We start from the raw sequence: 24,078 nt of genomic DNA, 5'->3' as shown, positions 1-24,078 counted from the left end.
GGATGGCTCATGCCCCTCAGCCGGGGGCTGTGTGGGGAACTCAGCAGACCCCCCCAGCTCCACACACCCCCTGAAGGAGCCATTATAAACCAGCCCTTTCTCTTTTGCCCCGTCCAGCTAGGGCCTAGTCCCTGCTTGCTGGCAGCAATTCCCCCGACTCTGGCTCCTGAGAACCGGAACGCTGCATGACTGGTAATTGAGCTCCAATGCTTCAGCCTGCTGGCTCCTCATTGCTGCGCCTGCTTTTAGAGGTGGGGTGAACTGAAGCAGAGAGAGGGGAAGGGACTGGCCAGGAAAAGAACCCAGGAGTCCGGGCTCCCAGCTCCGCCTCTTGCTGCTCCCGCACTGTGGTTTCACGCTGCCTGTTACCCAGGCTCCTGTCCAGGCAGCGCTGTTAGGATATGCCTGGACAGACAGCCAGGGGAAGAGGTGAGGAGGCAGAGCGATGCAGAGCCGCAGCTCCAGAGCTGCAGTGGAGGATGCTCTTGCGCCGAGAGGGGCTGGGGACAGAAGCAGACAGAGAATGCAGAGTGCAGCAGTGCCAAGTCCTTGGGCTGGTTTCTTTGGAACAGGGGCAGGGGATGACTCGGGCAGAGCCATTAGCACATCTAATCGTGGCCAGGAACATGAAAGGAGCTGCCCCGTTCCAGTCTGGGAGACGGGTCAGCGCCAGGGGAGCTATTCCTGACTCTGGGTTTATTCCAAGCCATTATGTACTAGCCCTGGGGAGTTGCTTGCTGGCTGTCGGTGACAAGATGTAGCTACATCCCCTTCCTGACTGGGCCAGCACCATGCTTTATAGGCTGTGTGATGCCTGCGGATGCCACTGGCCTCCATTCTGCTGCCCCCATTCCCAGGGCTGGCTTTCTGCTGGGTGGGAGTGTGGGAGGAGGGGAATTGTCACACGCTTCCAGGACCCTGTGGATCTTGCCGAGCTGTGGAAGCCCAAGGGCTGCCAATAATGAGATGGGCTGGTTTAATGTGCCTGTGAAATCTCGCCAGAGCCCAAGGGTCTCGTGGCTCTTTGCGCCCCAGTGAAATGCAGCCACCTCTGGGGTGGAGCTCTGCAGGCAGCAGCGAGGAGAGGGGGAGCCTCTGGGAGAGCAGGCAGGGGCAGGATTCAAAGGGGGCCTCCCAGGCATGCCATGATTCTACCAGCCTGTGCCACCGTGTGGAATTGTGTTTTGCTAATCCACTCGGGGTGCCCACACCAGGCACTGACCAAGAAAGACAGGCCTGGCCATGTGGGAGAAACCAGCCAATGATAGCGCATTCAAATATTACCCCTGGGGAGCTCTTAGCTCAGCCTCGCTCCTTTAAAGCAAGTGAACCCAGCTCTCCCTCCCATGCCAGCCTGTCTCTTCCCACTGCCCAGGAAGTGGCTAGATGGCTAGAGCACAGGACTGGGAGTCAGGACTCCTGGGTTCTATTGCCAGCTCTGGGAGGAGGGTGGGGTCTAGTGGTTAGAGCAGGGGCTGGGAGTCAGGATTCCTGGGGCCTGTTCCTGGCTCATGCTGTGACCATGCGCTCATCCCTTCATGTGCCTCAGTTTCCTCATCTGTCCCAAGAGGGTAATGGAGCCTCCTGGCGTCAGAGTACAGGGCTTTGCTTCCCCATTTGCAAAGTGCTGTGAGGGCCTGTCCCGGATCCCAGGATCAGTGCTACACCCCAGCTTTGGGATAGGCCTTTGGAGGGACCCCTTTGATGTGCTGGACATCTCACTTCCTCCAGGGCAGCCATAGGGCCTTCCAGCCTCCTGAGACGGATTGTCAGGGCTCTAGCCCTCCTGCCCTCTGAGCTCTGCTCAGAGACTCCACCTGAGCCAAGCTCCTGGTGCAGCAGGGTCCCCACCTCAGGGCTGGACGCCCCTCCATCACCTCCCCCAGCCCAGCTGTGTCCCCTACAGTAGGACCCCCTGTAGTCCTCAGCCAGGGGTCCCGCCAAGCTGTAGGTCAGGCTCTGTCTGTCAGTCTGCCCTCCTTGGTGAGAGCCTCAACTCCTTCCAGCAGCCAACTCTTATCCACACACCTTCGCTGTCCTTTGTTCTCTGCTGGGTCTGTGCCCAGCTTCCCTGGGGTGAGGCGGGGAATCCATTTCCCTGGGGTGCTGGGAGTCAGCGTCCTGGTGTTTGGCTTTGCCATTGTCTTCACAGATTCATCATTGATGAGGGGTCGCCTTGGCCAGTCCTTTTTAATGACCCATCCCAACTCAGGCCGCCAGTGACATTGGTCTCCCTGCCTGCCCTGAGAGCAAACAGTCCCTTCCCCCACTCAGTAGCCATGTGAAATACAGGGGAAACTGAGGCACACAGGGGCTTCCTAAAAACATTATTGAAAATTCCCCCTTGGCGCTCTGGGCCAGGCGGGGAGGGGGTTTGAGCCCAGCCCTAGGGCTGTGTGCGGGACTTGGGCCATGCTGCTAGGCTAGGCGGGGAGATGGGGGGACAGCAAGGCCGGCATGATGGCACGGGCACCAGCTCTTATGCCCATCCAGTGAGGTTTGAAAGTGTTTGGCTGCTAATCGAGACGTGGCAGGAGGCTTTCCCATGGGAGCGAGTCCAGGACTGGGCCGTCGTGGCTAGAGAGAGGAAGGACCCTCTGAGCCCTAGGCTGGATTTCACTGTCACGGAAGGACATGGCTCCTTTCCTAAGGGTGGGTGGAAAGACGGGCAGGGCTGTGGGAGCTGGCTGCCCCTGTGATACTAGCATCCAGGGGACTGCCCCCGGCTGGGCCATTGACACATCCTGCCAATGATGGGAGCAGCCCAGCCCTGGTGGGTCTGTGCAGGACCCAGTGGTAGGGTCCCTGTGATATCCCAGCTTGTGTATGTAGGAGATGTGCTGCCCTCTAGAGGCTGGGCCTGCTACTGCTGCTGTGTTGTGGAGCTGGAGGGCTTGGGTTCTAGTCCCAGCTTGGGGCTGGTAATGCCTGGGTGGGGCCTGGAGCATGCAGGACAGTTATAGATCAAGGGGGGCTGAGACTCTCGGTAAGCCCCTCGTCTGCCCAGGGGAGGAGGCTGTGACCCAGTGGCTTAGGGCAGAACTGACAACGGGGCGGGGATTAGTTCCATGCTGCGGGACGGACCAGGAAGAGCGGCTGAGCCTTCCCAGGGTGGATGGGAGCTCGGCACCCCTTGGCTGGCCTCGGCCCTGGGAAGGGGCACAGCGGGAACAGCGTGTCCCCGCGCTGCTGGCCAGGCTGGCGAGGTGCCAAGGCTCCTGGACCCAGTTCTGTTCCAGTTTGGGCTGGTGGTGAGGACAGGGGCCATGTCAGGACTCTTTCCTGTCTCTGCCACTGGCTTTGTGTGACCTTGGACTGGAACGTGGAGGACATGGGCATGGTCCCCTCTTACCAGGGTTCCCTCACCCTGGCCGAAGGGGATGTTGGTCTGGGAGCAGCAGGGCCAGGGCCCCCAGTGGAGGGAGCTGGTGCTGGGCTTGGTGCAGCCGAGGGGCCAAAAGCTGTGTGGGGAGCTCGGCCCTGGGGGTGTGGGCTAGCAGGGATCCCCACCCAGAGGCTGCAGTCGGTGTGAAAGGGCCCTGGCAGCCCCAGAGCTTGCTCCCTTCCCTGCATTGCAGGTCTGGGGCCTCCAGGCTTTGCTGCCACACATGCATCCTTCTCCCTCAGCAGCCAGCGGGCATCCCTCCCCCAGGGCCAGATCCTTTCACCCCCGAGCGGCCCCACTGCATGGGCTGGATCTGCAGGCTCCCAAAGTCACCTTTCCAGGCTGCACCGGACTGACAGTGCACCTCCCTCCTCCAGTGCAGGTGACTCTGGCAGAGGCCTTAGTGCTCCTGGGGTGGGGGGAACAAAGCTGGGGCTCCACAAGGCAGGGTAGGTGGGGGGAACAGATCCAGGGCTCGGCGGGGTGGGGGGGAGCAGGTCTGGGTTCCGTGGGGCAGGGGGAGTGGAGCTGGGGCTCTGTGGGGTGCAGCGGAGCGGAGCCAAAGATCCATTGCAGGGAACATACAAGGCTCATTACTGTGGCTGCTGCCCTCCCCCCCCCCCAGCTCTCTCTGTTTTAGCCTGGGCTGTGGCTGGCTGGGGGGGGACGGGGGCCAGTTTGGTGGGTGGGGGCACAGGGGGTGCTTGGTTGCCTCAACTCAAGGCTAGATGAGGTGGAGGCAGAAATCTCTGGTCTCTGCCCCCCACCCCAACTAGCACCCTGTAGTGGGGGTGCTGGGAGGGGCGATCCATGGGGAGCTGGCTGTGTCGGGGAGGGTGGGCTGGGTGTGGCCTCTGACCAGATAAACCCCCTAATCCCCTGGGAGGGAGCGTGCAGATGTTCGCTCTGGCCCTGTGCCCCATGGCTCAGCGCCCCCTAGTCTGCTGTGGGAGCCCCGTGCCGGATTAGCTGAGTGGAAATCTGCCTGCCGTGGTTAACCCTCAGTGCTCCTGGCTCTGCCCATCAGCAGGACCTGAGGAGGGGTGGGGGGAATTAAATACTAGGAGACAGGTGGCCAGGGAGCCAAGGGGGCATGTGCAAATTACCGCCCAGGGCTGCATGGAGCTGGGAGGGAAACGTGCCCGTAGGCAGCGCCCTCGGCTCAGGACTGCAGGAGCCTGCAGCGAGACGGCCTCTGGGTCCTGGCGCAGAGAGTGCTAGGCCCATACCCAGGCTTTGTTGTGGGGGCTTGTGGAGGCTGCCCTGCAGCTCCCCTTGTGCTCCCCTCGGAGAGGAAGGGTGGCCTTGTGTCTAGCGCGCTCCTCTGTCTGTTTAGGAGACCTGGGTTTGCCACAGACGTTCTCTTTGAGTTTGGCCAAATCCGACCCGTTGCTCCTTTCCAGAGTCAGCCGCCCCATGGGGCCCTGCAGCCAGCACCCCGGGTCACACAACAGGGCAGTGGCAAGAAGGGAACCCAGGAGTCCTGACTCATCCCTGCTCTAACAACAAAGCTGCGCTCCCTCCCCTGCTGGGCATGGAATAGAACCCAGGGTCCTGGCTCCTTGCCCGCCTCCCTGCCCTAGTTAATAGGTCTCTGGGTCGCAGCTGCTTATCTGGTTACAAGGAACATGGGTGGGGCTGGTGGGATGTGTCGGGGAGGATCTGGGCTGTGAGGGTCCCAGCGTGGGGTGGGGTGTGAGCATGAGGGTGTGCCCAGCCTGGGTTGGGGCCGGGGGCATTGTCCTCCATACAGTACAGAATTGTGCTTTGTTCAGTTCTGTCTTATGGCCCCTGTCACTGTGGCATCTGGATGCATCACAGGCTTTATCCCCAAACTCTCCTGTGAGGTTGGGCTGGGCAGGACCTGAGCTGGGCAGGGCAGGATAGGACTGGGCTACGCTGGCCAGGGCTGTCATCCCCATGTCCCAGAGGGGAGCTGGGGCCCAGAGGGGCTGCCTGAGTCTCCAGGGCCACCAGGGCAGTCTGTGGCAGATCAGGAAGTTGAACCCGTTGTCCCACAGCCCAGGCAAGCCCTCTAACCACTGGGCCAGCCTTCCCCCATTCCCCTTTGTCTGCACCTTTTCCTGAGGCTGGATCCCCGGGTTCATGGCCAGATCTGGGGGCTGAGCGGGAGCTCAGAGGGGTGCTGGTGACCCAGCCAGGCCAACCCCAGCCCACCACTTGGGGCTGCAGCTGAGGCTTAAATCCCCAGCTCTGGTTGTGCAGACACGGATGCTGCTGCTCCCCCTCCCCAGCGCTGGGGTGTGAACCCTGGGGAGAGGCTGGACTCCAGCTCTGAGAGCAGCACTCCACCCCCATCCTCCCGGCTGGCTCCGGAACTTCTTCACTTCCTGTCCTAAAGTGGGTGGGGGTGCTGTTGGGAGCTGTTTGAACAGCTGCCCTGTGAAGCGAGTCGAGCTCCCAGGGGCTGGGGAGGAGAGGAGCCAGGCCGGCCGCGGCTCTGTCCCGAAAGCCGGGGCTGGCCCTGAGTTCCAGCCCTCGCCACACGTGAGCAGCAGAGCAGCCCCTCTCCTCCCGGGCTGCTGGGAAGGGCAGGACAGGGCCAAGGAGGGAAATTCCTCTCGCGCTAGCGAATGCTGGAACAGCTGCCCGGCTTGGCTGGGAGCGCGATGGCTCAGCTGCCCTGGTGACCTTCCAGCGCTCAGCATGGGGGAGATTGCGACTGCAGGGAGCCGAGTGCATCGCCTGCCCCAGCCCCTCCAGCTCCTGGGGCCACTCAGCCTCCACGGGCAGCTCATGAGCTAAGCAGGGCACCTGGCATCCCTGCCTGCATGGGAGAGCTAGGAAAACCCATCTGCTGGGGGCTCAGCAGGGGGCGCTCTCCCCTCACTCAGAGCTGAACATGGTGAGGTGCTAGGGGGCGCTGTGCTGCAGGGGGCTGGATGGGGGCTCAGCAGGGGGCGCTGTGCTGAAGAGGTCCGGACAGGGGCTCAGCAGGGGGCGCTCTCACCTCCCAATCAAGGCTGAACCCAGTATAGTCTTGGGGGGCGCTGTGCTGCATGGAGTGTGGTGGGGGCTCAGCAGGGGGGCGCTCTCCCATTGTAGTCAGTTCTGAACCTTGCACAGCTCTATGGCCGCTGTGCTGCAGGCAATGCGTAGGGGGCTCAGCAGGGGGCGCTGGGCTGCAGGCAGCAGGGCAGGGGCTCAGCAGGGGGCGCTGTGCCCTCACAGTCGGGGCTGAACCCAGTGTCCCAGTATGGGGCTCAGGGCTGCTAGTTGTCAAATGAGTTGTCAAAGCGGGGCACCAGTCACCTCTGACCATTGCAGATCCCCTGTGTGTTCCCGAACAAGCTGGGTGGGTACATCCCATCTCCCCCTGTGTTTTCAGTTAGGTACGTCACTATCCTTCATGTCCTGCCCTAGTCTGTTGTGCAGCGATGCTGTGTGCGGTTCACGCTGGCTGTGCCCCACCCCTGAAACAGATGCATTTCAGCATGGGGTTAAGGGGGGGTTGAGGTAGCTAGTACTGTGGAAGTCCATTAAAATCAATTCGGGGGGTGTATGTAGCGGGACCCCTCCTTCCCCAGGGAGTGGATCAGGGAGAGTCAGGCAGAGGAGGGGGGTAAGCAGGCAGTTGAGAAGGTGAGGAGCAGAGGGGGAGCAAGGAACAGGCTGGGGTGGGTCAGAAGTGCTGGGTGAGAGCCGTGGGGCGAAAGCTGTGGTGTAGGCTGGGGGAGAGGCAGGCTGGGGTGTGCTGGACAGAGGAGGTTTATGTGGGCAGGACAGGTCCATGCCTGCAGGGGGGTGGGGGAAGATAGGCCTGTGTGTGCTCAGAAGTGGGAGGGACAGGGCTATGTGTGCAGGAAGGAGGGTTGGGGGGCTGGCCTAGTCATGCTGGGAGGGGATGTAACCTCTGGCCCCCAGGGGGTTGGGGGTCCCTGGCACAGAACGCTGGATGGTAGTGCTGGAGACGGCTGGAGGTGTAGAATCATAGAATATCAGGGTTGGAAGGGACCCCAGGAGGTCATCTAGTCCCACCCCCTGCTCAAAAGCAGGACCCATCCCCAGTTAAATCATCCCAGCCAGGGCTTTGTCAAGCCTGACCTTAAAAACTTCTAAGGAAGGAGATTCTACCACCTCCCTAGGTAACGCATTCCAGTGTTTCACCACCCTCCTAGTGAAAAAGTTTTTCCTAATATCCAATCTAAACCTCCCCCACTGCAACTTGAGACCATCACTCCTCGTTCTGTCATCTGCTACCACTGAGAACAGTCTAGATCCATCCTCTTTGGAACCCCCTCTCAGGTAGTTGAAAGCAGCTATCAAATCCCCCCTCATTCTTCTCTTCCTCAGACTAAATATCCCAGTTCCCTCAGCCTCTTCTCATAAGTCATGTGTTCCAGTCCCCGAATCATTTTTGTTGCCCTTTGCTGGACTCTTTCCAGTCTTTCCACATCCTTCTTGTAATGTGGGGCCCAAAACTGGACACAGTACTCCAGATGAGGCCTCACCAATGTCGAATAGAGGGGAACGATCACGTCCCTCGATCTGCTGGCATTGCCCCTACTTAGACAGCCCAAAATGCCATTGGCCTTCTTGGCAACAAGGGCACACTGCTGACTCATATCCAGCTTCTCGTCCACTGTCACCCCTAGGTCCTTTTCCGCAGAACTGCTGCCTAGCCATTCAGTCCCTAGTCTGTAGCGGTGCATTGGGTTCTTCCGTCCTAAGTGCAGGACCCTGCACTTATCCTTATTGAACCTCATCAGATTTCTTTTGGCCCAATCCTCCAATTTGTCTAGGTCCCTCTGTATCCTATCCCTGCCCTCCAGAATATCTACCTGTAGCACAAGGTGCCCCCCACCCCCGACTCTGTGGGGGTGGTAGTGCCAGGCTCGGGGTGGGGGGGATGGTACCGCTGGGCTCAGGGAGGAGTGGGGGGATGGTAGCGCCAGGCTCTGGGGTGGGGGATGGTAGTGCTGGGCTCTGGGGGGGATGGGGTGGTAGGGCCGAGCTCTGGGGGGGTGGGATAGTAGCACCGGGCTCTGGGATGGGGGGGTGGTAGGACCAGGCTCTGTAGGGGTAATAGCGCTGGGCTCGGGGGGGGGGGGTGGTAGGGCCGAGCTCTGGGGGGTGGGATGGTAGCACCGGGCTCTGGCGTGGGGGGTGGTAGGACCAGGCTCTGTAGGGGTGGTAGCGCTGGGCTCAGGGGTGGGGGGCGCTTGGCCAGCCAGTCAGCGTCGCACGGCTTTGTCACCACCCAGAGCGCTGCATTCGCTAATCATTCGGGGTAAAAGCTGGAATAAACAAAATACGGCCAATGGGAAAGTGGCGCGTTCAGTGCACGGTGATGTGTGGGGCTGAAGCAATGGGTCTCGGGGTGCTCCCAGGACTGAGGCATTGCCCTAGGAGGGAGTGAGGCCTAGTGGACAGAGCAGAGGGCTGGGAGTCAGGATTGCTGGGATCTATCCCAGCTCTGGGAGGGGAGTGGGGTTTAATGGTCAGAGCAGAGGATGGGCTGGGGGCAGGATGCCTGGGTTCTATTCCTAGTTGTACCCCTGACCGACTGTGCGACCCGTCCTCCCTCTGGGGCAGCCGGTATCGTGGCACCCAACAGAGTGTGTTGGGAGGAGTCTGACCTGCAAGCAGGGCCCAGACCCCTGGGTGTCAGCACATCCTGGGGTGGCAGTGGGGGACTAGGGCAGTGATGGGCCCCGGGGCAGGTGATGGGGGACTAGGGCAGGTGAGGGGCCCAGGGGCAAGTGATGGGGGACTAGGGTGGGTGAGGGGCCTCAGGGTGGGTGATGGGAGACTTGGGGGGTGAGGGGCCCAGGGGCAGGTGGTGGGGGACGAGGGCAGGTGATGGGCCGTGGGGTGGGTGATGGGGGACGAGGGCAGGTGAGGAGCCCCATGGCGGGTGATGGGGGACTAGGGATGGTGATGGGCCCTGGAGCGGTGAGGGGCCTCAGGGCGGGTGATGGGGGATTAGGGCAGGTGATGGGCCCTGGGGCAGGTGAGCCTGCCTGGGATGCTGGAGCGAGGGAAGTGGCCCGCAGGATCTGTGGGGACACCCTGCAAGTCCGGCCTCCCATCAGACACAGCCTGGAGCTGGATCCAGCCCCTACCAGCTCCTCCAGGGCTGGGGCGGCTGCATGTTCCCTGCCCATTCCCTGCCCGGCGACCCTGCTTCCCAGAGGGGACTGAGCCAACCGAGGCCTTCTCCTGAGCTCCCATCCCGGACTTCAGCATCAGGAGCTGCAGGCTGCCCTGGGGTGGGGGTGAGATAGCGGGGTCCCTGCAGGGGCCTATATCTCGGCAGCCAGCCCCCCGGTTCTGGCACATCCCCATTCCCGGCACCCACAACTGGCGCCCGCCCCCGCTCCCTGCAATCATAGGATGTGTTTGCAGCTGGAATTTTAATATGCGCCAGTTACTGCAGCAAATGGAAAGTGGTGGGGCTGGGGAAGCGCAGGTGGCAGGGCTGGTGGCACTGGGGATCAGCAGGGGCAGAGCTGGGCCCTTGGGGGTGCTGAGGCGGGCAAGGTGCTAGGTTGGAGGCTTTGGGGAGGGCAGGGTGCTAGGGTGTGTATCTGGGTGGGAAGGAGGAGCCCCCAGACTGTGTATCGGAGGCAGGAGAGCCATGGTTGTGGGGAGGGGGAGCTACCAGCGTGTGTATTGGGGGAGGGCAGGGGGACTGTGGCTGGGGGGGAGGGGCAGCTGCCAATGTGTATTGGGGCAAGGGGGCAGTGGCTGGGGAAGGGGAAGCTGCGAGCGAGCCAGCATGTGTACCAGGGGAGCAGCCAGCGGGGGCTGTGGTTGGAGGGAGGGTGAACTGCCAGCTCCCCCAGGAGCGAGGGAGGGGCCCAAGGTGGAGCTGGGTCGCGGGGGAGCTGTTTGGATCTAGGGGCTGGGCTGGCCCATTACAGAGACTCCGTGCATCCCTGTCGGGGGAGCGCTGGGCTGTACGCTGCTCAGGGGGCAGGGGAGCCCAACATGGGCAGGGGAGGGAGCAGTCTGTCTGCAGATGATGAATGGACCGGCTGGCTGAATGTCTTCTAATGTTTAGGCAGGTAACAGCCTACTGCTTCTGCCAGCTAATGGGGCGACCCCTGGAGCTCATGTGGTGGGAGGGGCCGGGGGTCCATTCCCTCCATGCATTGGCCTGCTGGCTGCATCCCCTGCTCCACTACCACCCTGCCCCATGGACACTGGCAGAGCTGGGAGGTGGGGCCAGGGGTAGCTGGGGTGGGTCACTGAGCTCCCTCTATGAATGGTCAGCAGGGCCCCAGTTGGTGATATTTCTTGTTGGAGAGAGAGACCCACCCATGGGAGTTTAGTCCAGCTTCCCTGGGAGCAGTTCCCCCAGTTGCTGCAGGAGGAGACCCCCCAGGGTGGGGCAGGCAGAGCCCCCAAAGTTGTGCCCAGGGCTCTGTGGGTGCCCAGCTCCCCATGGCTCCCGTGGCTCCTCACAGCATCACTCTCCCCACAGATGGATCCAGTGCAGAAGGCGGTGATTAACCACACCTTCGGTGCACCCCTCAGCAAGGCCCGGCGCCCCGTCATCTCCTGCAACGTCTGCCAGATCCGCTTCAACTCAGAGGTGAGTCCCCTGCTCCATCAGCTCCTGGCAAAGGCCCCCTGCCCCATGAGCCGGGATCGCCAGCCCCAAGGCAGCTGGACCCAGAACCTATCGCAGATCCACAGCTGGGTGCTGTGGCCCCAGCTTTGGACCAGTCTCCGGGAGGCCCCCTTCAGTGACCCAGACCCCTAGGGTGTCACTCTTCCCCCAGGGCAAGCCACACGGCTTCACTGCGGACCTCAGGGCCTTCACCCTGTGGGCCAGCACCACAGGGATGCCCGGCCGGCGCAGCCACACAGGCAGGGTTCTTGGCTCACTTGGACCGGGGTCCTTGGCTAGCAGAGTCCATCGTGGGCAGCCCAAGCCCCTCAGAACCCCCTGAACCCCCCCACTCCTGCAGCAGCCAGCACTTAGCCCCAGCCTGGGCTCCCGAGCGGGAGGGGCTCAGCCCCCTCTGCAGAGGCGGGAGTCCGTCTCTCTCTGGGGCCTTGGTTGCTAGGTGGCCATGTCACGGCAATTGGGTTTGCCCTGAGGTGGAGATCAAGGCCCAGACAGCTCGGTGATACCCACCTGCATCTTAGCCTGCCCTGAGAGCACACAGGCCTCCCCCCATCACTAGGGAGCAGTGTTGCACATAGGGGAAACTGAGGCACAGCTCAGCTTCTTAAAAATATTACCCAAACTTCCCGCTTGGTCACAGGGCTGATGAGGGCTCGGCTCTGCTTGGACCCCAGGGACGTGACCCAAGGTGGGGGATGGCAGAGCTGGTCTGGGTCTCACAGGAGGGGCGGGCCAGGCCAAGCTGCGCCAGGCCAGGAAGGGGACTGTTCAGACCCGGCTGGCTCCTCGACCACCAATGGACGTGGGAGCTGCTGAGAGCTCGTCTGTCTGTCCTGTGTGTTCCCTAGTGGGTGGGATGGGGTCAGACCCTTTCCCCTCCCCCTACAGCCTGGCCCCTGTCTGACACTGACCTTCCCCCTGGGGCTCACTCTAAATCCTTGTTCCTTTGGCCCTGTTGATCCCTCCTTCATTCCAGGGGGTAAACTGAGTCACAGAGTGAGTGGCTCGTGTGTGAGCACATAGGAATTCAGTGACAGAACAAGGATAGGATCAGGAGTCCTGGCTCACCTCACCCGCTCTAACCACTCAGCTCCACCTCCTCAGACTCCAGCAGGGTGGTGGGAGGTTGGGAGGGGAACGCTGGCTGGTGGAAGCTCACGGGTTAGGACACCGGGGTTCTCTTCCCAGCTCTCTCGCTGGCTCAGCGTGACCTTGGCTGGTGCTGGCCCCGCGCTGGGCCTGACATTCCCTGCCTGTAACGGATCCACAGTCACCCTGCCCTGCCCAGGAGCACTGTGGGACCGTGCGGAAAGTGCTGTCCGGCAGGCAGCGTGGGGGGGGGGGTGCGGGGGGTGCATGCAGGGAGCAGTCAGGGTGCGGCCCAGGGGTCAGCACTGACTGGGAGGGAAGAGCCCCTGACCGAGCCCTGCACCACTCCCCCCAGCACAGTGCCCCCTTGCGCCGGGTTCAGCACTGACCGGGAGGGGAGACCCCCGACGAGCCCCCTCCCTCCAGCACAGCACCCCCTAGCATCAGGGTCAGCACTGACCAGGAGGGGAGAGCCCCCGACGAGCCCCCTCCCCCCAGCACAGCGCCCCCTTGCACTGGGTTCAGCACTGACCGGGAGGGGAGACCCCCGACGAGCCCCCTTCCCCAGCACAGCGCCCCAGCGTCAGCACTGACAGGGAGAGGAGTGCCCCCGACTGAGCCCACCCTTCACTCCCTCCAGCACAGTGCCCCCTAGCGCCAGGGTCAGCCCTGACCAGGAGGGGAGAGCCCCCGACGAGCCCTCTCCCCCCAGCACAGCACCCCGGGGTCAGCACTGACTGGGAGGGGAAAGCGCACCTTGCTGAGCTCCCACCCCTCCGAGCACCCCTGGGCTCTGTTCTGTTGCTCAGCCCTGCCCCGGCTCCGCTCCCCACTGCGTCAGGCCCTTGGCCCTGGGGCCAGGGTCTCGGGGGCGGGGTTATTTGCTGCTCTCTGGTTCGAGCTGGGCTGGAGTGGGTTGGTGGTGAGGTCCAGCTGGGGCGAGGCACGTCCGAGGCTGGGCCCCTTGGGCAGAGCCCAGGGAGTAGGGTACCAGGGGCTAGCAGTGCCCCCTGCAGGCTGGGCACCACTTTACCTGCATTGCCCCAGGCCAGCTGTGCAGACCTAGTTCAGCAGGAGAGATTTCGCCCCCCCTCCCCCCCGCAGCATTGTCCTGCGTCAGTGCAGCTGTTATTCCTGTCTGCTCCGGCAGCCAGGCCAGGATCTGCTCCCAGCCCCCGGCTGGCCGCTCCAGAGGAGGTGCGGGAGGGGGATCTCCTCCCCGCAGGATGCACTTAGAGCCCTTCGTCCCCCGGGGGTGCAGTGTGGGGCCAGCGGGTATCCACCAGGGTGAAGGGTGCCAGTCCCAGTGGGGGATGGGGGCGGCTGCTGCCACAGCTGTCCTTTGGCACAAGGCACTGGAAGTTTAAACCCTCGGAAACATGACCCGAAAACGGGTGACATCTCCCCACGGGCACCAACGCCCCACAGCCAGTCCCATGGCCAGCCCCACGGCCTGCCAGCAGCACCAGGGCACCGGCAGATCTGGGGGGAGCCCAGGGCTGAGATAGCAGGGGCTGCGGGTCGGGATTGAAGGGCACCGGCAGATCTGGGGCGGGAGCCCAGGGCTGAGATAGCAGGGGCTGCGGGTCGGGATTGAGGGGCACCGGCAGTGCCCCAGGGTTCGTCCCTCTCCCAGTAGCAGCCAGGGGCTGTGGACTCGCAGCGCTGTCCTCAGGCCTCGCTGCATGCTGGGGGCGGGGGGGCTGTGCCGGGGGCCCTTGGCCCGTGGCTGGGGATTAGCTGAGCTGTGGTTTGTTGTTGTCTCCCAGCTGTGCCTGCAGCCACATCTCAGGCTGTGACCCCATGTGGAGTGGGGGCGCTGAGTCCTGGGATAAATAAACAAGGCTGAGTGCGGCCGGAAGCAGCCTCTGCCAGGGCGGCTACAGCCGGGTGTTCCCCCGCAGCCCCCCTCCGGGCAGGGAACAGCCCAGCGCTCCCCCCCAGCGCCCCCTCCGGGCAGGGTAGAGCCCAGCGCTCCCCCCCGCAGCCCCCCCTCCGGGCACGGTAGAGCCCAGCGCTCCCCCCCCGCAGCCCCCCCTCCGGGCAGGGTAGAGCCCAGCGCTCCCCCCCGCAGTACCCCCTCCGGGCAGGGTAGAGCCCAGCGCTCCCCCCCAGCCCCCCCTCCGGGCAGGGTAGAGCCCAGCGCTCCCCCCGCAGCCCCCCCTCCGGGCAGGGAACAGCCCAGCGCTCCCCCCCAGCCCCCCCTCCGGGCAGGGAACAGCCCAGCGCTCCCCCCCGCAGCCCCCCCTCCGGGCAGGGTAGAGCCCAGCGCTCCCCCCCGCAGCCCCCCCTCCGGGCAGGGTAGAGCCCAGCGCTCCCCCCCGCAGCCCCCCCCTCCGGGCAGGGTAGAGCCCAGCGCTCCCCCCCGCAGCACCCACTCCGGGCAGGGTAGAGCCCAGCGCTCCCCCCGCAGCCCCCCCTCCGGGCAGGGTAGAGCCCAGCGCTCCCCCCGCAGCCCCCCCTCCGGGCAGGGTAGAGCCCAGCGCTCCCCCCGCAGCCCCCCCTCCGGGCAGGGTAGAGCCCAGCGCTCCCCCCGCAGCCCCCCCTCCGGGCAGGGTAGAGCCCAGCGCTCCCCCCCAGCGCCCCCTCCGGGCAGGGAACAGCCCAGCGCTCCCCCCCAGCGCCCCCTCCGGGCAGGGAACAGCCCAGCGCTCCCCCCCAGCGCCCCCTCCAGGCAGGGTAGAGCCCAGCGCTCCCCCCCAGCGCCCCCTCCGGGCAGGGTACAGCCCAGCGTCCCCCCCGCAGCGCCCCCTCCGGGCAGGGTAGAGCCCAGCGTTCCCCCCGCAACCCCCCCTCCGGGCAGGGAACAGCCCAGCTCTGCCCCCGCAGCGCCCCCTCTGGGCAGGGTAGAGCCCAGCACTCCCCCCCCCGCAGCGCCCCCTCCGGGCAGGGTACAGCCCAGCGCTCCCCCCGCAGCGCCCCCCTCCGGGCAGGGAACAGCCCAGCTCTGCCCCCGCAGCGCCCCCTCCGGGCAGGGTAGAGCCCAGCGCTCCCCCCGCAGCCCCCCCTCCGGGCAGGGAACAGCCCAGGGCTCCCCCCCCAGCAACCCCTCCGGGCAGGGTACAGCCCAGCGCTCCCCCCCAGCGCCCCCTCCGGGCAGGGAACAGCCCAGTGCTGCCCCGCAGAGCCCCCTCCGGGCAGCATTCAGCCCAGCGCTCCCCCCCAGCGCCCCCTCCGAGCAGTGTACAGCCCAGCGCTCCTCCTCAGCACCCCACACTCCCAGCTCTCTGTCCCATGCCCAGGACAGTCCCATCTCTGCCCCTGGGTGGCCTCTGCCGGCTCTGGTAGCCAGTGTGGCTGGGGAGGGCCATGTCTCTCCAGCTGGGCAGGGTGGGGTTCAGGGGATCTCCCAGGGCGCCCCGGGAGCAAGCCCCAGAACAACGAGACTCGTTAGAAGCAGAAGAGAATCCAAACTGGGCGTAGCTGCAGCAAGAGCCTCTACCATGTGCGGGTGCTGTGAAGGCAGCACATCCACCCCAGGGCGTTAGCAGCACCCCAGTCATTCCCTCTCCTGGCTCCCACTGCCCTGCTCTAACCAGTGGGCCCCTCACCTTCCCAGAGCAGAGCATGGAACCCGGGAGTCCTGGCTCCCAGCCCCCCTTTCTATCCACTAGATCCCGAGGCTCTGCCCTCTGGCCCAGTTGCGGAGTGCTCCAGGCCCCAGTGGGGAGCTGCATGGGGGCAGGAGCTGCTCTGGCTGCAATGTGCTGGACCCTCCCCTGCCCCAGGCTGTCAGAGCTCCCAGCTGGGATCCTTCATGGCAGGGTCTTGCCAGCAATGACTGAGCGAGGGAATTGTGTACCCCTCCCCCCCAGCCAGCCTTGCTTCCAGTTACTGGGGAGGGACCCTGAGCTGGGGTAGTGGGGGGCTGCAGGTCGGGATTGAGGGGCACCATAGAGCTGGCAGGGGGAGCCCAGGGATGGGAAAGCAGGGGGCTGCAGGTCAGGATTGAGGGGCACCATGGAACTGGCAGGGGAGCCCAGGACTGGGGTAGTGGGGAGCTATGAGTTGTGTGGATTCTCTGGCCCTTTTCCGGGACCCTTGGGGGGGGCTACTCCCAATGCTCCCCTCTGGCCTGTGGCTCTGGAAGCACCGCCCCGTCTGTGTGTCCTTGGGGGTCTGAGCTCTGACAGTGGGTCCCTGCCCCCCCTCTCCACACTGCCCAGCTGGCGGAGGTGGCAGGCGGGCTGGCGCGTCTGGGTCACACACACTCAGGGCTGGGTGGGGCAGAGCTGTGTGTTCCTGACCCAGGGCCATGCCCCCCCACCCCCGCGCCTCCGCAGCCCCGTGCTGTGTTGCCTGCAGGCCAGGGGCTGCTCCCCCACGGTGCTGAGCCAGGCCCTAGGCACTGAGCTGGCTGGAGCTGAGGATGGGGTGTGGCCAGCTGGGGGCGTTTGGGGCCCATTCTGCCCCAAGGGGCCCAAGGGTCTGTGCTGGCTGCAGGGAGGGCCCCCCGGACTCCTCGCCTCCCCCCCCCCACACACACACACGCTCTGGCCCCTGGGGGGATGTGCATGAAGTGAGATGGGGTGTGATAGTGGTACCAGCCCCTGATCTCCATGGAGGGGGGTTGATGGAGGGGGAGAACTTGTCAGCCGTTGTGGGGGTGAGGGGGCCAAGGAACTGGGTGGGTGTGTGTTGTAGGCAGCATTGGGGGGCTGCTGAGGGGAAGGGTAGGTCAGGGAGCTATGGGGGGAAGGTCAGGGGTTGATGTGGGGGGGGCCGAACTGTGGGGGAAGTGTCAGGTCGGGGGTTGGTGTTGGGGGGGCCACACTGTGGGGGAGGGTCGGGGGTTGATGTGGGGGGGGCATACTCTGGGGGGAGGGTCAGGGGTTTATGTGGGGCCCGCACTGTGGAGGAAGTGTCAGGTTGGGGGTTGATGTGGGGGACTGCCCGGGGAGCTTGGAGGGCAGGGCAAGGGAGGATGGGGGCAGGGTGGGGGCCGTTCTGCCGGGGTTTCCCAGGGCGCCCTGACCCCCCTCTTCCCGCAGAGCCAGGCCGAGGCACACTACAAGGGGAACCGACATGCCCGGCGCGTCAAGGGCATGGAGGCGGCCAAGACGCGGCAGAAGGAGTCGGGGCCCCGCGAGGGCGACAAGCAGGGACCCGTGGGCAGCCCCATGTCCAGCGTCAGTGAGAGCGACTCGGACAAGCCAGGTGATCCCTGCCCCCCGCCCCCCACAGGCCTTTCCCACTTCCCCCCTGGGGCCTCGGCAACCATGTCCCCACCAGCCGGCGGGGAGATGGGAGCTCTGATCACACACTGTGCTCACCCTCCCCTTAGCACCTTCCCCACCCCCTTGGTCTTGTGCTGGGGCCTGAGGGGGTAATGGGGCATCCCTGGGGTTGGGGGGCTGGGGGATCCTGCCCCAGACAGCAGTAGTGCCTCAGGGAGGACCTGTTCTTGGCACAGGGCTGGGGGCAGTCCCAGCAGTGCCCTGCGCGGCAGCCGCCAGCCTGCACTGACGGGTGGGAATGCGGCTGGTTCTGGGATGGGACGTCGGCGGCTCAGTGGTGCCCAGCAACGGTGCCCTGGGAGCAGGGAGCAATTCCATCCCATCCCCAACCCCACATAGGGCAGCCCCGCCCATCCTCCAAGTCCAGCTCTGGGGCAGCTCCCTCTGCAGTGGAAACCCAAGCTGGCTCGTCAGCCGAGCCAGGCGGCTAATTAAATAGCATCAAATTAAAAATTGATTGCAGTTGCAACAGGCGGGTAATGGAGCTGTGTGGTGCCCGGAAGCCGGGTGGCTCTGCGGAAGCCGGGTGGCTCTGCAGAGCCTGGCTCTGCGGTGCTACCGGATAATGAACTCGTGCCCTCCCCCCCACACCCCTGCCCATCCCCACACCACTGCCAAGGCTGAGGTCACGGCTTGCACCTGCAGCTGGCGCCGTGTTCATGGGGGCGGCAGGGAGGGGACAGACCGGATCCAGATCCTGTTCTCCCCTCAGCATCCCATCCTTAGAGCCAACAGCAAACTAGGCTGCAACAGAGGGGCCCGGGGGCATCAGGTTTGGCGGGCACTGGCAGAGCTGGGAGCGGAAAGCCCAGGGCTGCAATGGCAGGGGGCTGGGGGGTACTGGCAGAGCTGGAGGGCAGAAAGGCCAGGCCAGGACTGGGATGGCAGAGGGCTGGGGGGCAGTGGCAGAGCTGGGGGCAGGAAGGCCAGGCCAGGACTGGGATGGCAGGGGGCTGGGGGGCACTGGCAGAGCTGGGGGCAGGAAGCCAAGGGCTGGGATGGCAGGGGACTTGGGGGCACTGGCAAAGCTGCGGGGCAGGAAGGGCAGGGCTGTGGGGCAAGTGCTCTCATGTCTGCCCTGGTTTGGGGCCATCCTGGATGGAGGGGAGGGCACCCCCTGTGGAGTCACTCTCCTCCCTCCTGGCAGCACCCCAGTGTTAGCAGATCTCCCCCCAAACCTCTGCCCACCCCCCATAAACTGGTGTGGGAGCCCAGACAGGGCCCAGCCCCTGCTCCATTCTGCCCTAGCTCCTTGCACAGGGAGGCTGGGGGGGAGGAGGGATCACCCCCTGCTGCTAGTGCCCCAGTTGTGGGACCCCAGTGGGCCCATGGGTGCTTCCAGCCGGCTCCAAGCGCCCACCCCATGTGAGTTGGTTACCGGAGCCGTGCTGCCCTGCGTGCCCTGGGTCTGGAAACTTTCCTCATGAGTGGAACTGGGGCGGAGGGGAAGTTTAATGGGGCCCCATGAATTATAGAGCAGAAATCGCACTCTGGGCCTTGTGCTGGGGGGGGCGGGGGGGCAGCTCTGGGCAGGGAGTGTATGGGGTGGCTGGGTGAGGTGGGGAAGGAGGGTGACATGGGCTGGGCCAGCGTGGGAGGAGGCTAGGTATGGGGAGGGTCATACGGGGGGCTGGGCTGAGGGGAAAGGAGACTGGGCCAGCGTGGGAGGAGGCTAGGCGTGTGTGGGGCGGGGGGCTGGGCCAGTGCGGGGGGGAGACTAGGTAGTGGGGGGGGCTGGGCTGGGGGGGAAGGAGACTGGGCCAACGCTGGGGGGGGGAGGCTAGCTGTTGGGGGGGCTGTATTTGTGGCAACCTGGGCCCAGGAGAGCCGGGAGAGCCCGTCTGAAGGCGCTGTGGGCTCTGCCATGGCCTGGGCAGGTTCGTTCGCGGAGCCGATCGATGGCATTACCCAGCCGTGCTAAGTGATAGATCCCTCCCTCTGCGGTGTGGGGCAGGCAGGCGGCCAGGCTGAGCAGGGGCAGGGCTGGCACGGGAGCCCACCGCAAAACACTACAGGGGCTGCAAGGAGCAGTGGGGGGCTCAGTAGGGGGCGCTCTCCACTCGCAGGCAGGGCTGACCCCAGCATAGCGCTCGGGGGTGCTGGGCTGCAGGGAGCGGGGAGGAGGGGCTCAGCAGGGGCGCTCTGCCTCAGGCAGGGCTGATCCCAGCATGGCGCTAAGGGGCGCTGGGCTGCGGAAGGCGCCATCCTTGGGATGAGCTGTAGTGTCCTGACTGCTCGGGGCCATAATAGATTCCCTGGCCCTCTTCAGAGTCCCCCGTGTCTTGGCCAGATTCCAGTGTCTCTTCAGCCCGTCTCGTCCGAGCCCCCCGCACTTCCCTGTGGATGCCAGCATCCGTCCTCACTTCCTGGCAGCCTGTTGTGCACTGTTAGCCAGCTGCCATGCCCCACCCCAGAGGTGGCTGCATTTCAGTGCGGGGGAAGCTCTGGGAGGTAAAGCCCTAGAGCGCTGGCAGCCTCTGCTGGACCCTGCTGTACTGGAGGCAGCAGGTCGGCCCCTGGACCCTGGCGGATGCCAGCAGCCCCTGGTGGGGGAGCGAGGAAGGCGGACGTCTGCGCTGCTGCTGGGCCCTGCCCTTGGCACCGGCTCCTGCTCAGCGTCTGTCTGTCTCGCTCAGTCCCAGACCTGATCCGCCGTCGCCATGGCTCTTGACCCCCCCACCCCACCCCAGCCATGCTGAGCACCGCCCCGTCCCCCTCCCACGGCAGCGCTGCCTGGAGCGGGCTGGGCAGCTCCCAGCCTTTCTGAGTCGCAGGGGGCTAGGAGGGGCTGAACCCCCAAGGAGGCCCTGTTCCCCACAGCCCTGGCACCCAGCATGGGGAACGTGTGTGAGCAGAGGTGGCTGGGCCCAATGTCTGTCCCCTCTCACTGTAAAGGGTTCCCAGGGGTCCCCTCCTCCCGGCACCAAGGGGTCTGTGCCCTCCAGGCCCCTAGGCTGGGGACGTCACCTTCGGCTTTGCTTTGGGGCTGATCTCTGCGCCCGGACAATCGCTGGGCCTGTCGCCACGGGCAGCACAACAGTGGGATGTCTGTGTGCCCCAGTGCCAGCTGGGAAACCTGGGCATTTCTCCAATGCGCCCGGGGGCATGGGCATCGCCATGGAGCAATGCATGCTGGGATTCACTGACACAGCCTGCTGGGAGGAGGGGACCGGCCAGGCCAGGCCCATGGGCTTGGTCCTGGGGTCCCAGCTCCTCGGGGCCGGGTACAGGAACCCTGAGCCAGGCTGGCCCTTGGAGGGAAGTGGGAAAGTGCTTAGAATGGGGGCGGGGGTGGGGTTCTATCCCTGGCTCTGGGAGGGGAATGGGGTCTAGTGGTTAGCGGCAGGGGGGAGCCAAGAGAGCCAGGACTTCTGGGTTTTGTTCCTAGCTCTGCTCCTGCCTGACTTCCCTTCTCCTTGCCTCAGTTTCCTCCTCTGCAGAGCAGAGACGATGCTCCTGACCCACTTCCTAGGGTGCCCCCGAATGCCAGTGAGGGCAGAGGGTTCATCCCCCTCCTCTTGGCATGCCCCCATGCAGGGGTTCCAGTTGGGGGGCAGAGACCCCCATGGATGCAATGGGTCCAGGGCCCTGTGCCCCAGTGGTGGAGCAAGTTCCTCCCACCCCCACCGCTGGCAGCTCTTCCACATGGCTGCCCTGAGCTCATTCCTGGCCACCAGACCTCACAGCTGCTTTGCCAGGGCCCAGGCACGGCCCCGCTGGCCCCTGAGGGCTGTGGAATGGGGAGGGGGAGGACATGGCTGGGGGGACAGGACTAGCAGCTGGGCTGCCCTGGAGCCCCTCTGCACGTACGTGTCTCTTCTCCCTTTTTTCCCTCCAAGCCAAGGTGCCTGGCACAGCGAGGGCACCGGGAGCCCAGGCTCGGACATGTATGGTCCAGCCTGGTGCCCCAAAACCTGTCCTGCACCCAACCCCAGCTGGCCCCTCATGGGCAGTCTCTGGGGGAGGGACCTGTGGGGTGTTCAGGGATTGGCAGGATGCAGGGGGCAGAGGTTGCAGCCAGTCCTCTCCCTGCCGCACAGCTGCTGAGCCTGCCCTGGTCCCCATCTCGCATCCAGGCATCCCAGCGGGCTGACCCCTTCTACCCTTCTACCGTGGGGCACAGACCCCGAGGATCCAGCTGTGCCTACAGTCCTGCCTGGCTCCCCACCCCACACGAGCTCTGAACTTTCTCTCCTCTCCTGCAGCCGAGCCGCAGAACGGGCTGGGGGTGACAGTACCCTCAGCGCCCACCTCGCCCTTCAAGCCCCCCTACCTGGCATCACCGGTCCCGGCCATGCCGCCCTACCAGGCCTCCTTTGCCGAAGCGAGCCAGGAGCCCAGGGGCCCGCTGGCCAAGGGGGGTGTGGCATCAGCGCCCGCCGACACCTCTGTGCCCAGCAGCAACGGCAGCGTGGGGCCAGGGGCGGCCTCCAAGTCAGACGAGGAGAAGGCCAAGAAGCTGCTGTACTGTGCCCTCTGCAAGGTGGCCGTGAACTCCCTGTCGCAGCTGGAGGCTCACAACAAAGGTACAGGGCTGGGGGGCGGGGGCTCCACCCTGGGCTGTGCCAGCAGGGGCCATGTGGCGCCTCGTCCTGCGGGGGCTGCTCTGCCGGGTGCTGCCAGGCCCAACAATGCTGCCGTGTTTCTAGAGACTAAAATAACCGTGGCCTTGCCCCAGGGCTGGGCCCCGCACGGTGCTGCGCCCCGCACGGTGCTGCGCAGCAAAGTTCAGGTCCTTTCTGAAACAGCTCCAAGGTTCCACAAGCAGGGATGTGAGCAGGGTGGTGCAGGGCAGCACCGGGCCAGCAGGGAAACCTGGGCATTTCCCAGACCAGGAGCAGCCCCGGGGCACATGCCCTAGGGCAGAACTCTATGTAATTATGTGGCTCCCTACACAGCTCTGCTGGTGCCCGAATCGCAACCCGCAGCCCCTGCTAGCCCAGCCCTGGGCTCCACCCCCCCCAGCTCTGCCAATGCCCCCCCCAATCCCAACCCATAGCCCCCTGCAAGCCCAGCCCTGGGCTCCCCTCAGCTCTGCCAGTGCCCCCAATTCCGACCCGCAGCCCCTGCCAGCCCAGCCCTGGGCTCCATCCCCCAGCTTTGCCAGTGCCCCCAATCCAAACCTGTAACCCCTGCTAGCCCTACCCTGGGCTCCCCTCAGCTCTGCAGTGCCCCCAATCCTGACCCACAACCCCTGCTAGCCCAGCCCTGGGCTCCACCCCTCCCAGCTTTGCCAGTGCCCCCCTCCCATCCCAACCCATAGCCCCCTGCAAGCCCAGCCCTGGGCTCCCCTCAGCTCTGCCAGTGCCCCCAATCCCGACCCGCAGCCCCTGCTAGCCCAGCCCTGGGCTCCACCCCCCCCAGCTCTGCCAATGCCCCCCCAACCCCAACCCATAGCCCCCTGCAAGCCCAGCCCTGGGCTCCCCTCAGCTCTGCCAGTGCCCCCAATCCCAACCCGCAGCCCCTGCTAGCCCAGCCCTGGGCTCCATCCCCCAGCTTTGCCAGTGCCCCCAATCCAAACCTGCAACCCCTGCTAGCCCTACCCTGGGCTCCCCTCAGCTCTGCCAGTGCCCCCAATCCTGACCCGCAACCCCTGCTAGCCCAGCCCTGGGCTCCCCCCAATCCCCAGCTCTGCCAATGCCCCTCAATTCCAACCCCCCCAGCATTCTCCCTGAGTCCTGCAACCCCAGCCCTTCTTTACCAGTTTGGAATTTCCCAGCATGCCCAGCTGCTGGAGCCTCTAATTTGCAGAAGCAGCCGGGGCTGGGCCTCCAGAGCCTGGCAGAGAGACGGGCCTGGGCCCTGGCCTGAGCTCCCGAAGCCCAGGGGACCCGCATTTCCTGCCCCGCGCCAGCTCCCAGCCCTGGAAAAACAGAGCAAGGGCCACAGTGAGCCCAGCCGGCCCCGCCTTGCCCAGCTGTAACGTGCTTCCCGTCCAGCCACCCCCCCCAGCTCCTCCGGCCACCCCTCCCAAGCTCATCCAGCCCCCACGCTTGCTTAGCCCCATCCAGCCACACCCCGCTCATACAGCCCCCCTGGCTTGTCTAGCCCCCACCACCCCCAGCTCTTCCAGCCACACCCTGCTCATCCAGCTACGCCCTGGCTCGTCTAGCCCCCCCAGCTCGTCCAGCCCCCCCCCCAGCTCATCCAGCCACACCCTGCTCATCCAGCTATGCCCCAACTCGTCTAGCCCCCCCCCCCCCAGCTCATCCAGCCGCACACCGCTCGTCCAGCCCCCCGGCTCTTCTAGCCCACACCGCCCTCAGCTCTTCCAGCCACACCCTGCTCATACAGCTACCCCCCAGCTCATCTAGCCCCCCCAGCTCATCCAGCCACACCCTGCTCATCCAGCCACCTCCCAGTTGTGCAGCTAGCCCCCCACATCAGCTCATCCAGCCGCCCCCTCACAGCCGTACCCCGCCCCCATCTATCCTGCGGGCACACCAACTAGTAAGGGTCTCTGTGGGTTGAGATTGAGCGACATTGACTGAGCTGTGTGGGGGAGGCCAGGGCTACAGTAGCAGGGGGCTGCGGGTCGGGATTGGGGGGCTTTGGCACAACTGTGTGTGTGGGGAGCCAGGGCTGGGACAGCAGAGTGGGGTGAGCTGTGGATTGGGGCAAGTGAGCTGGGCAGGGGACATTTGTGACCAGCTTCCCGCCCCTCAGAGAGTGCCCAGGGAATTCCCCACGTGCCCCCTGCCTGTAGCCCGGTCTGTACTGGGCGTGCGAGGGGCGGCAGCCAGGCTCCTGAGCAGGGACTTTCTGTG

General features: G+C 65.1%; 1 protein-coding gene across 4 annotated transcripts in view; it reads left to right on the top strand.

Moving 5' to 3' along the window:
* ZNF385A (zinc finger protein 385A) overlaps positions 1-24,078 on the top strand; it is a 72,803-nt gene that overhangs the window by 43,291 nt on the left and 5,434 nt on the right. For 2 of the 4 annotated variants that reach the window (XM_073318602.1, XM_073318603.1), the window contains 3 exons: positions 10,836-10,946; positions 17,066-17,231; positions 21,517-21,837. In XM_073318602.1, the coding sequence (XP_073174703.1) occupies positions 10,836-10,946; positions 17,066-17,231; positions 21,517-21,837 (598 nt within the window). Of the gene's footprint in view, positions 1-98; positions 193-3,580; positions 3,768-10,835; positions 10,947-17,065; positions 17,232-21,516; positions 21,838-24,078 lie in introns of those variants that run through there. The other 2 variants (XM_073318604.1, XM_073318605.1) reach the window with 2 other exon arrangements.

This window comes from Lepidochelys kempii, chromosome 20, assembly GCF_965140265.1.
Source record: "Lepidochelys kempii isolate rLepKem1 chromosome 20, rLepKem1.hap2, whole genome shotgun sequence".
Classification (NCBI taxonomy): Eukaryota; Metazoa; Chordata; order Testudines; family Cheloniidae; genus Lepidochelys; species Lepidochelys kempii.
This window is presented reverse-complemented; position numbering and strand designations above follow the sequence as displayed.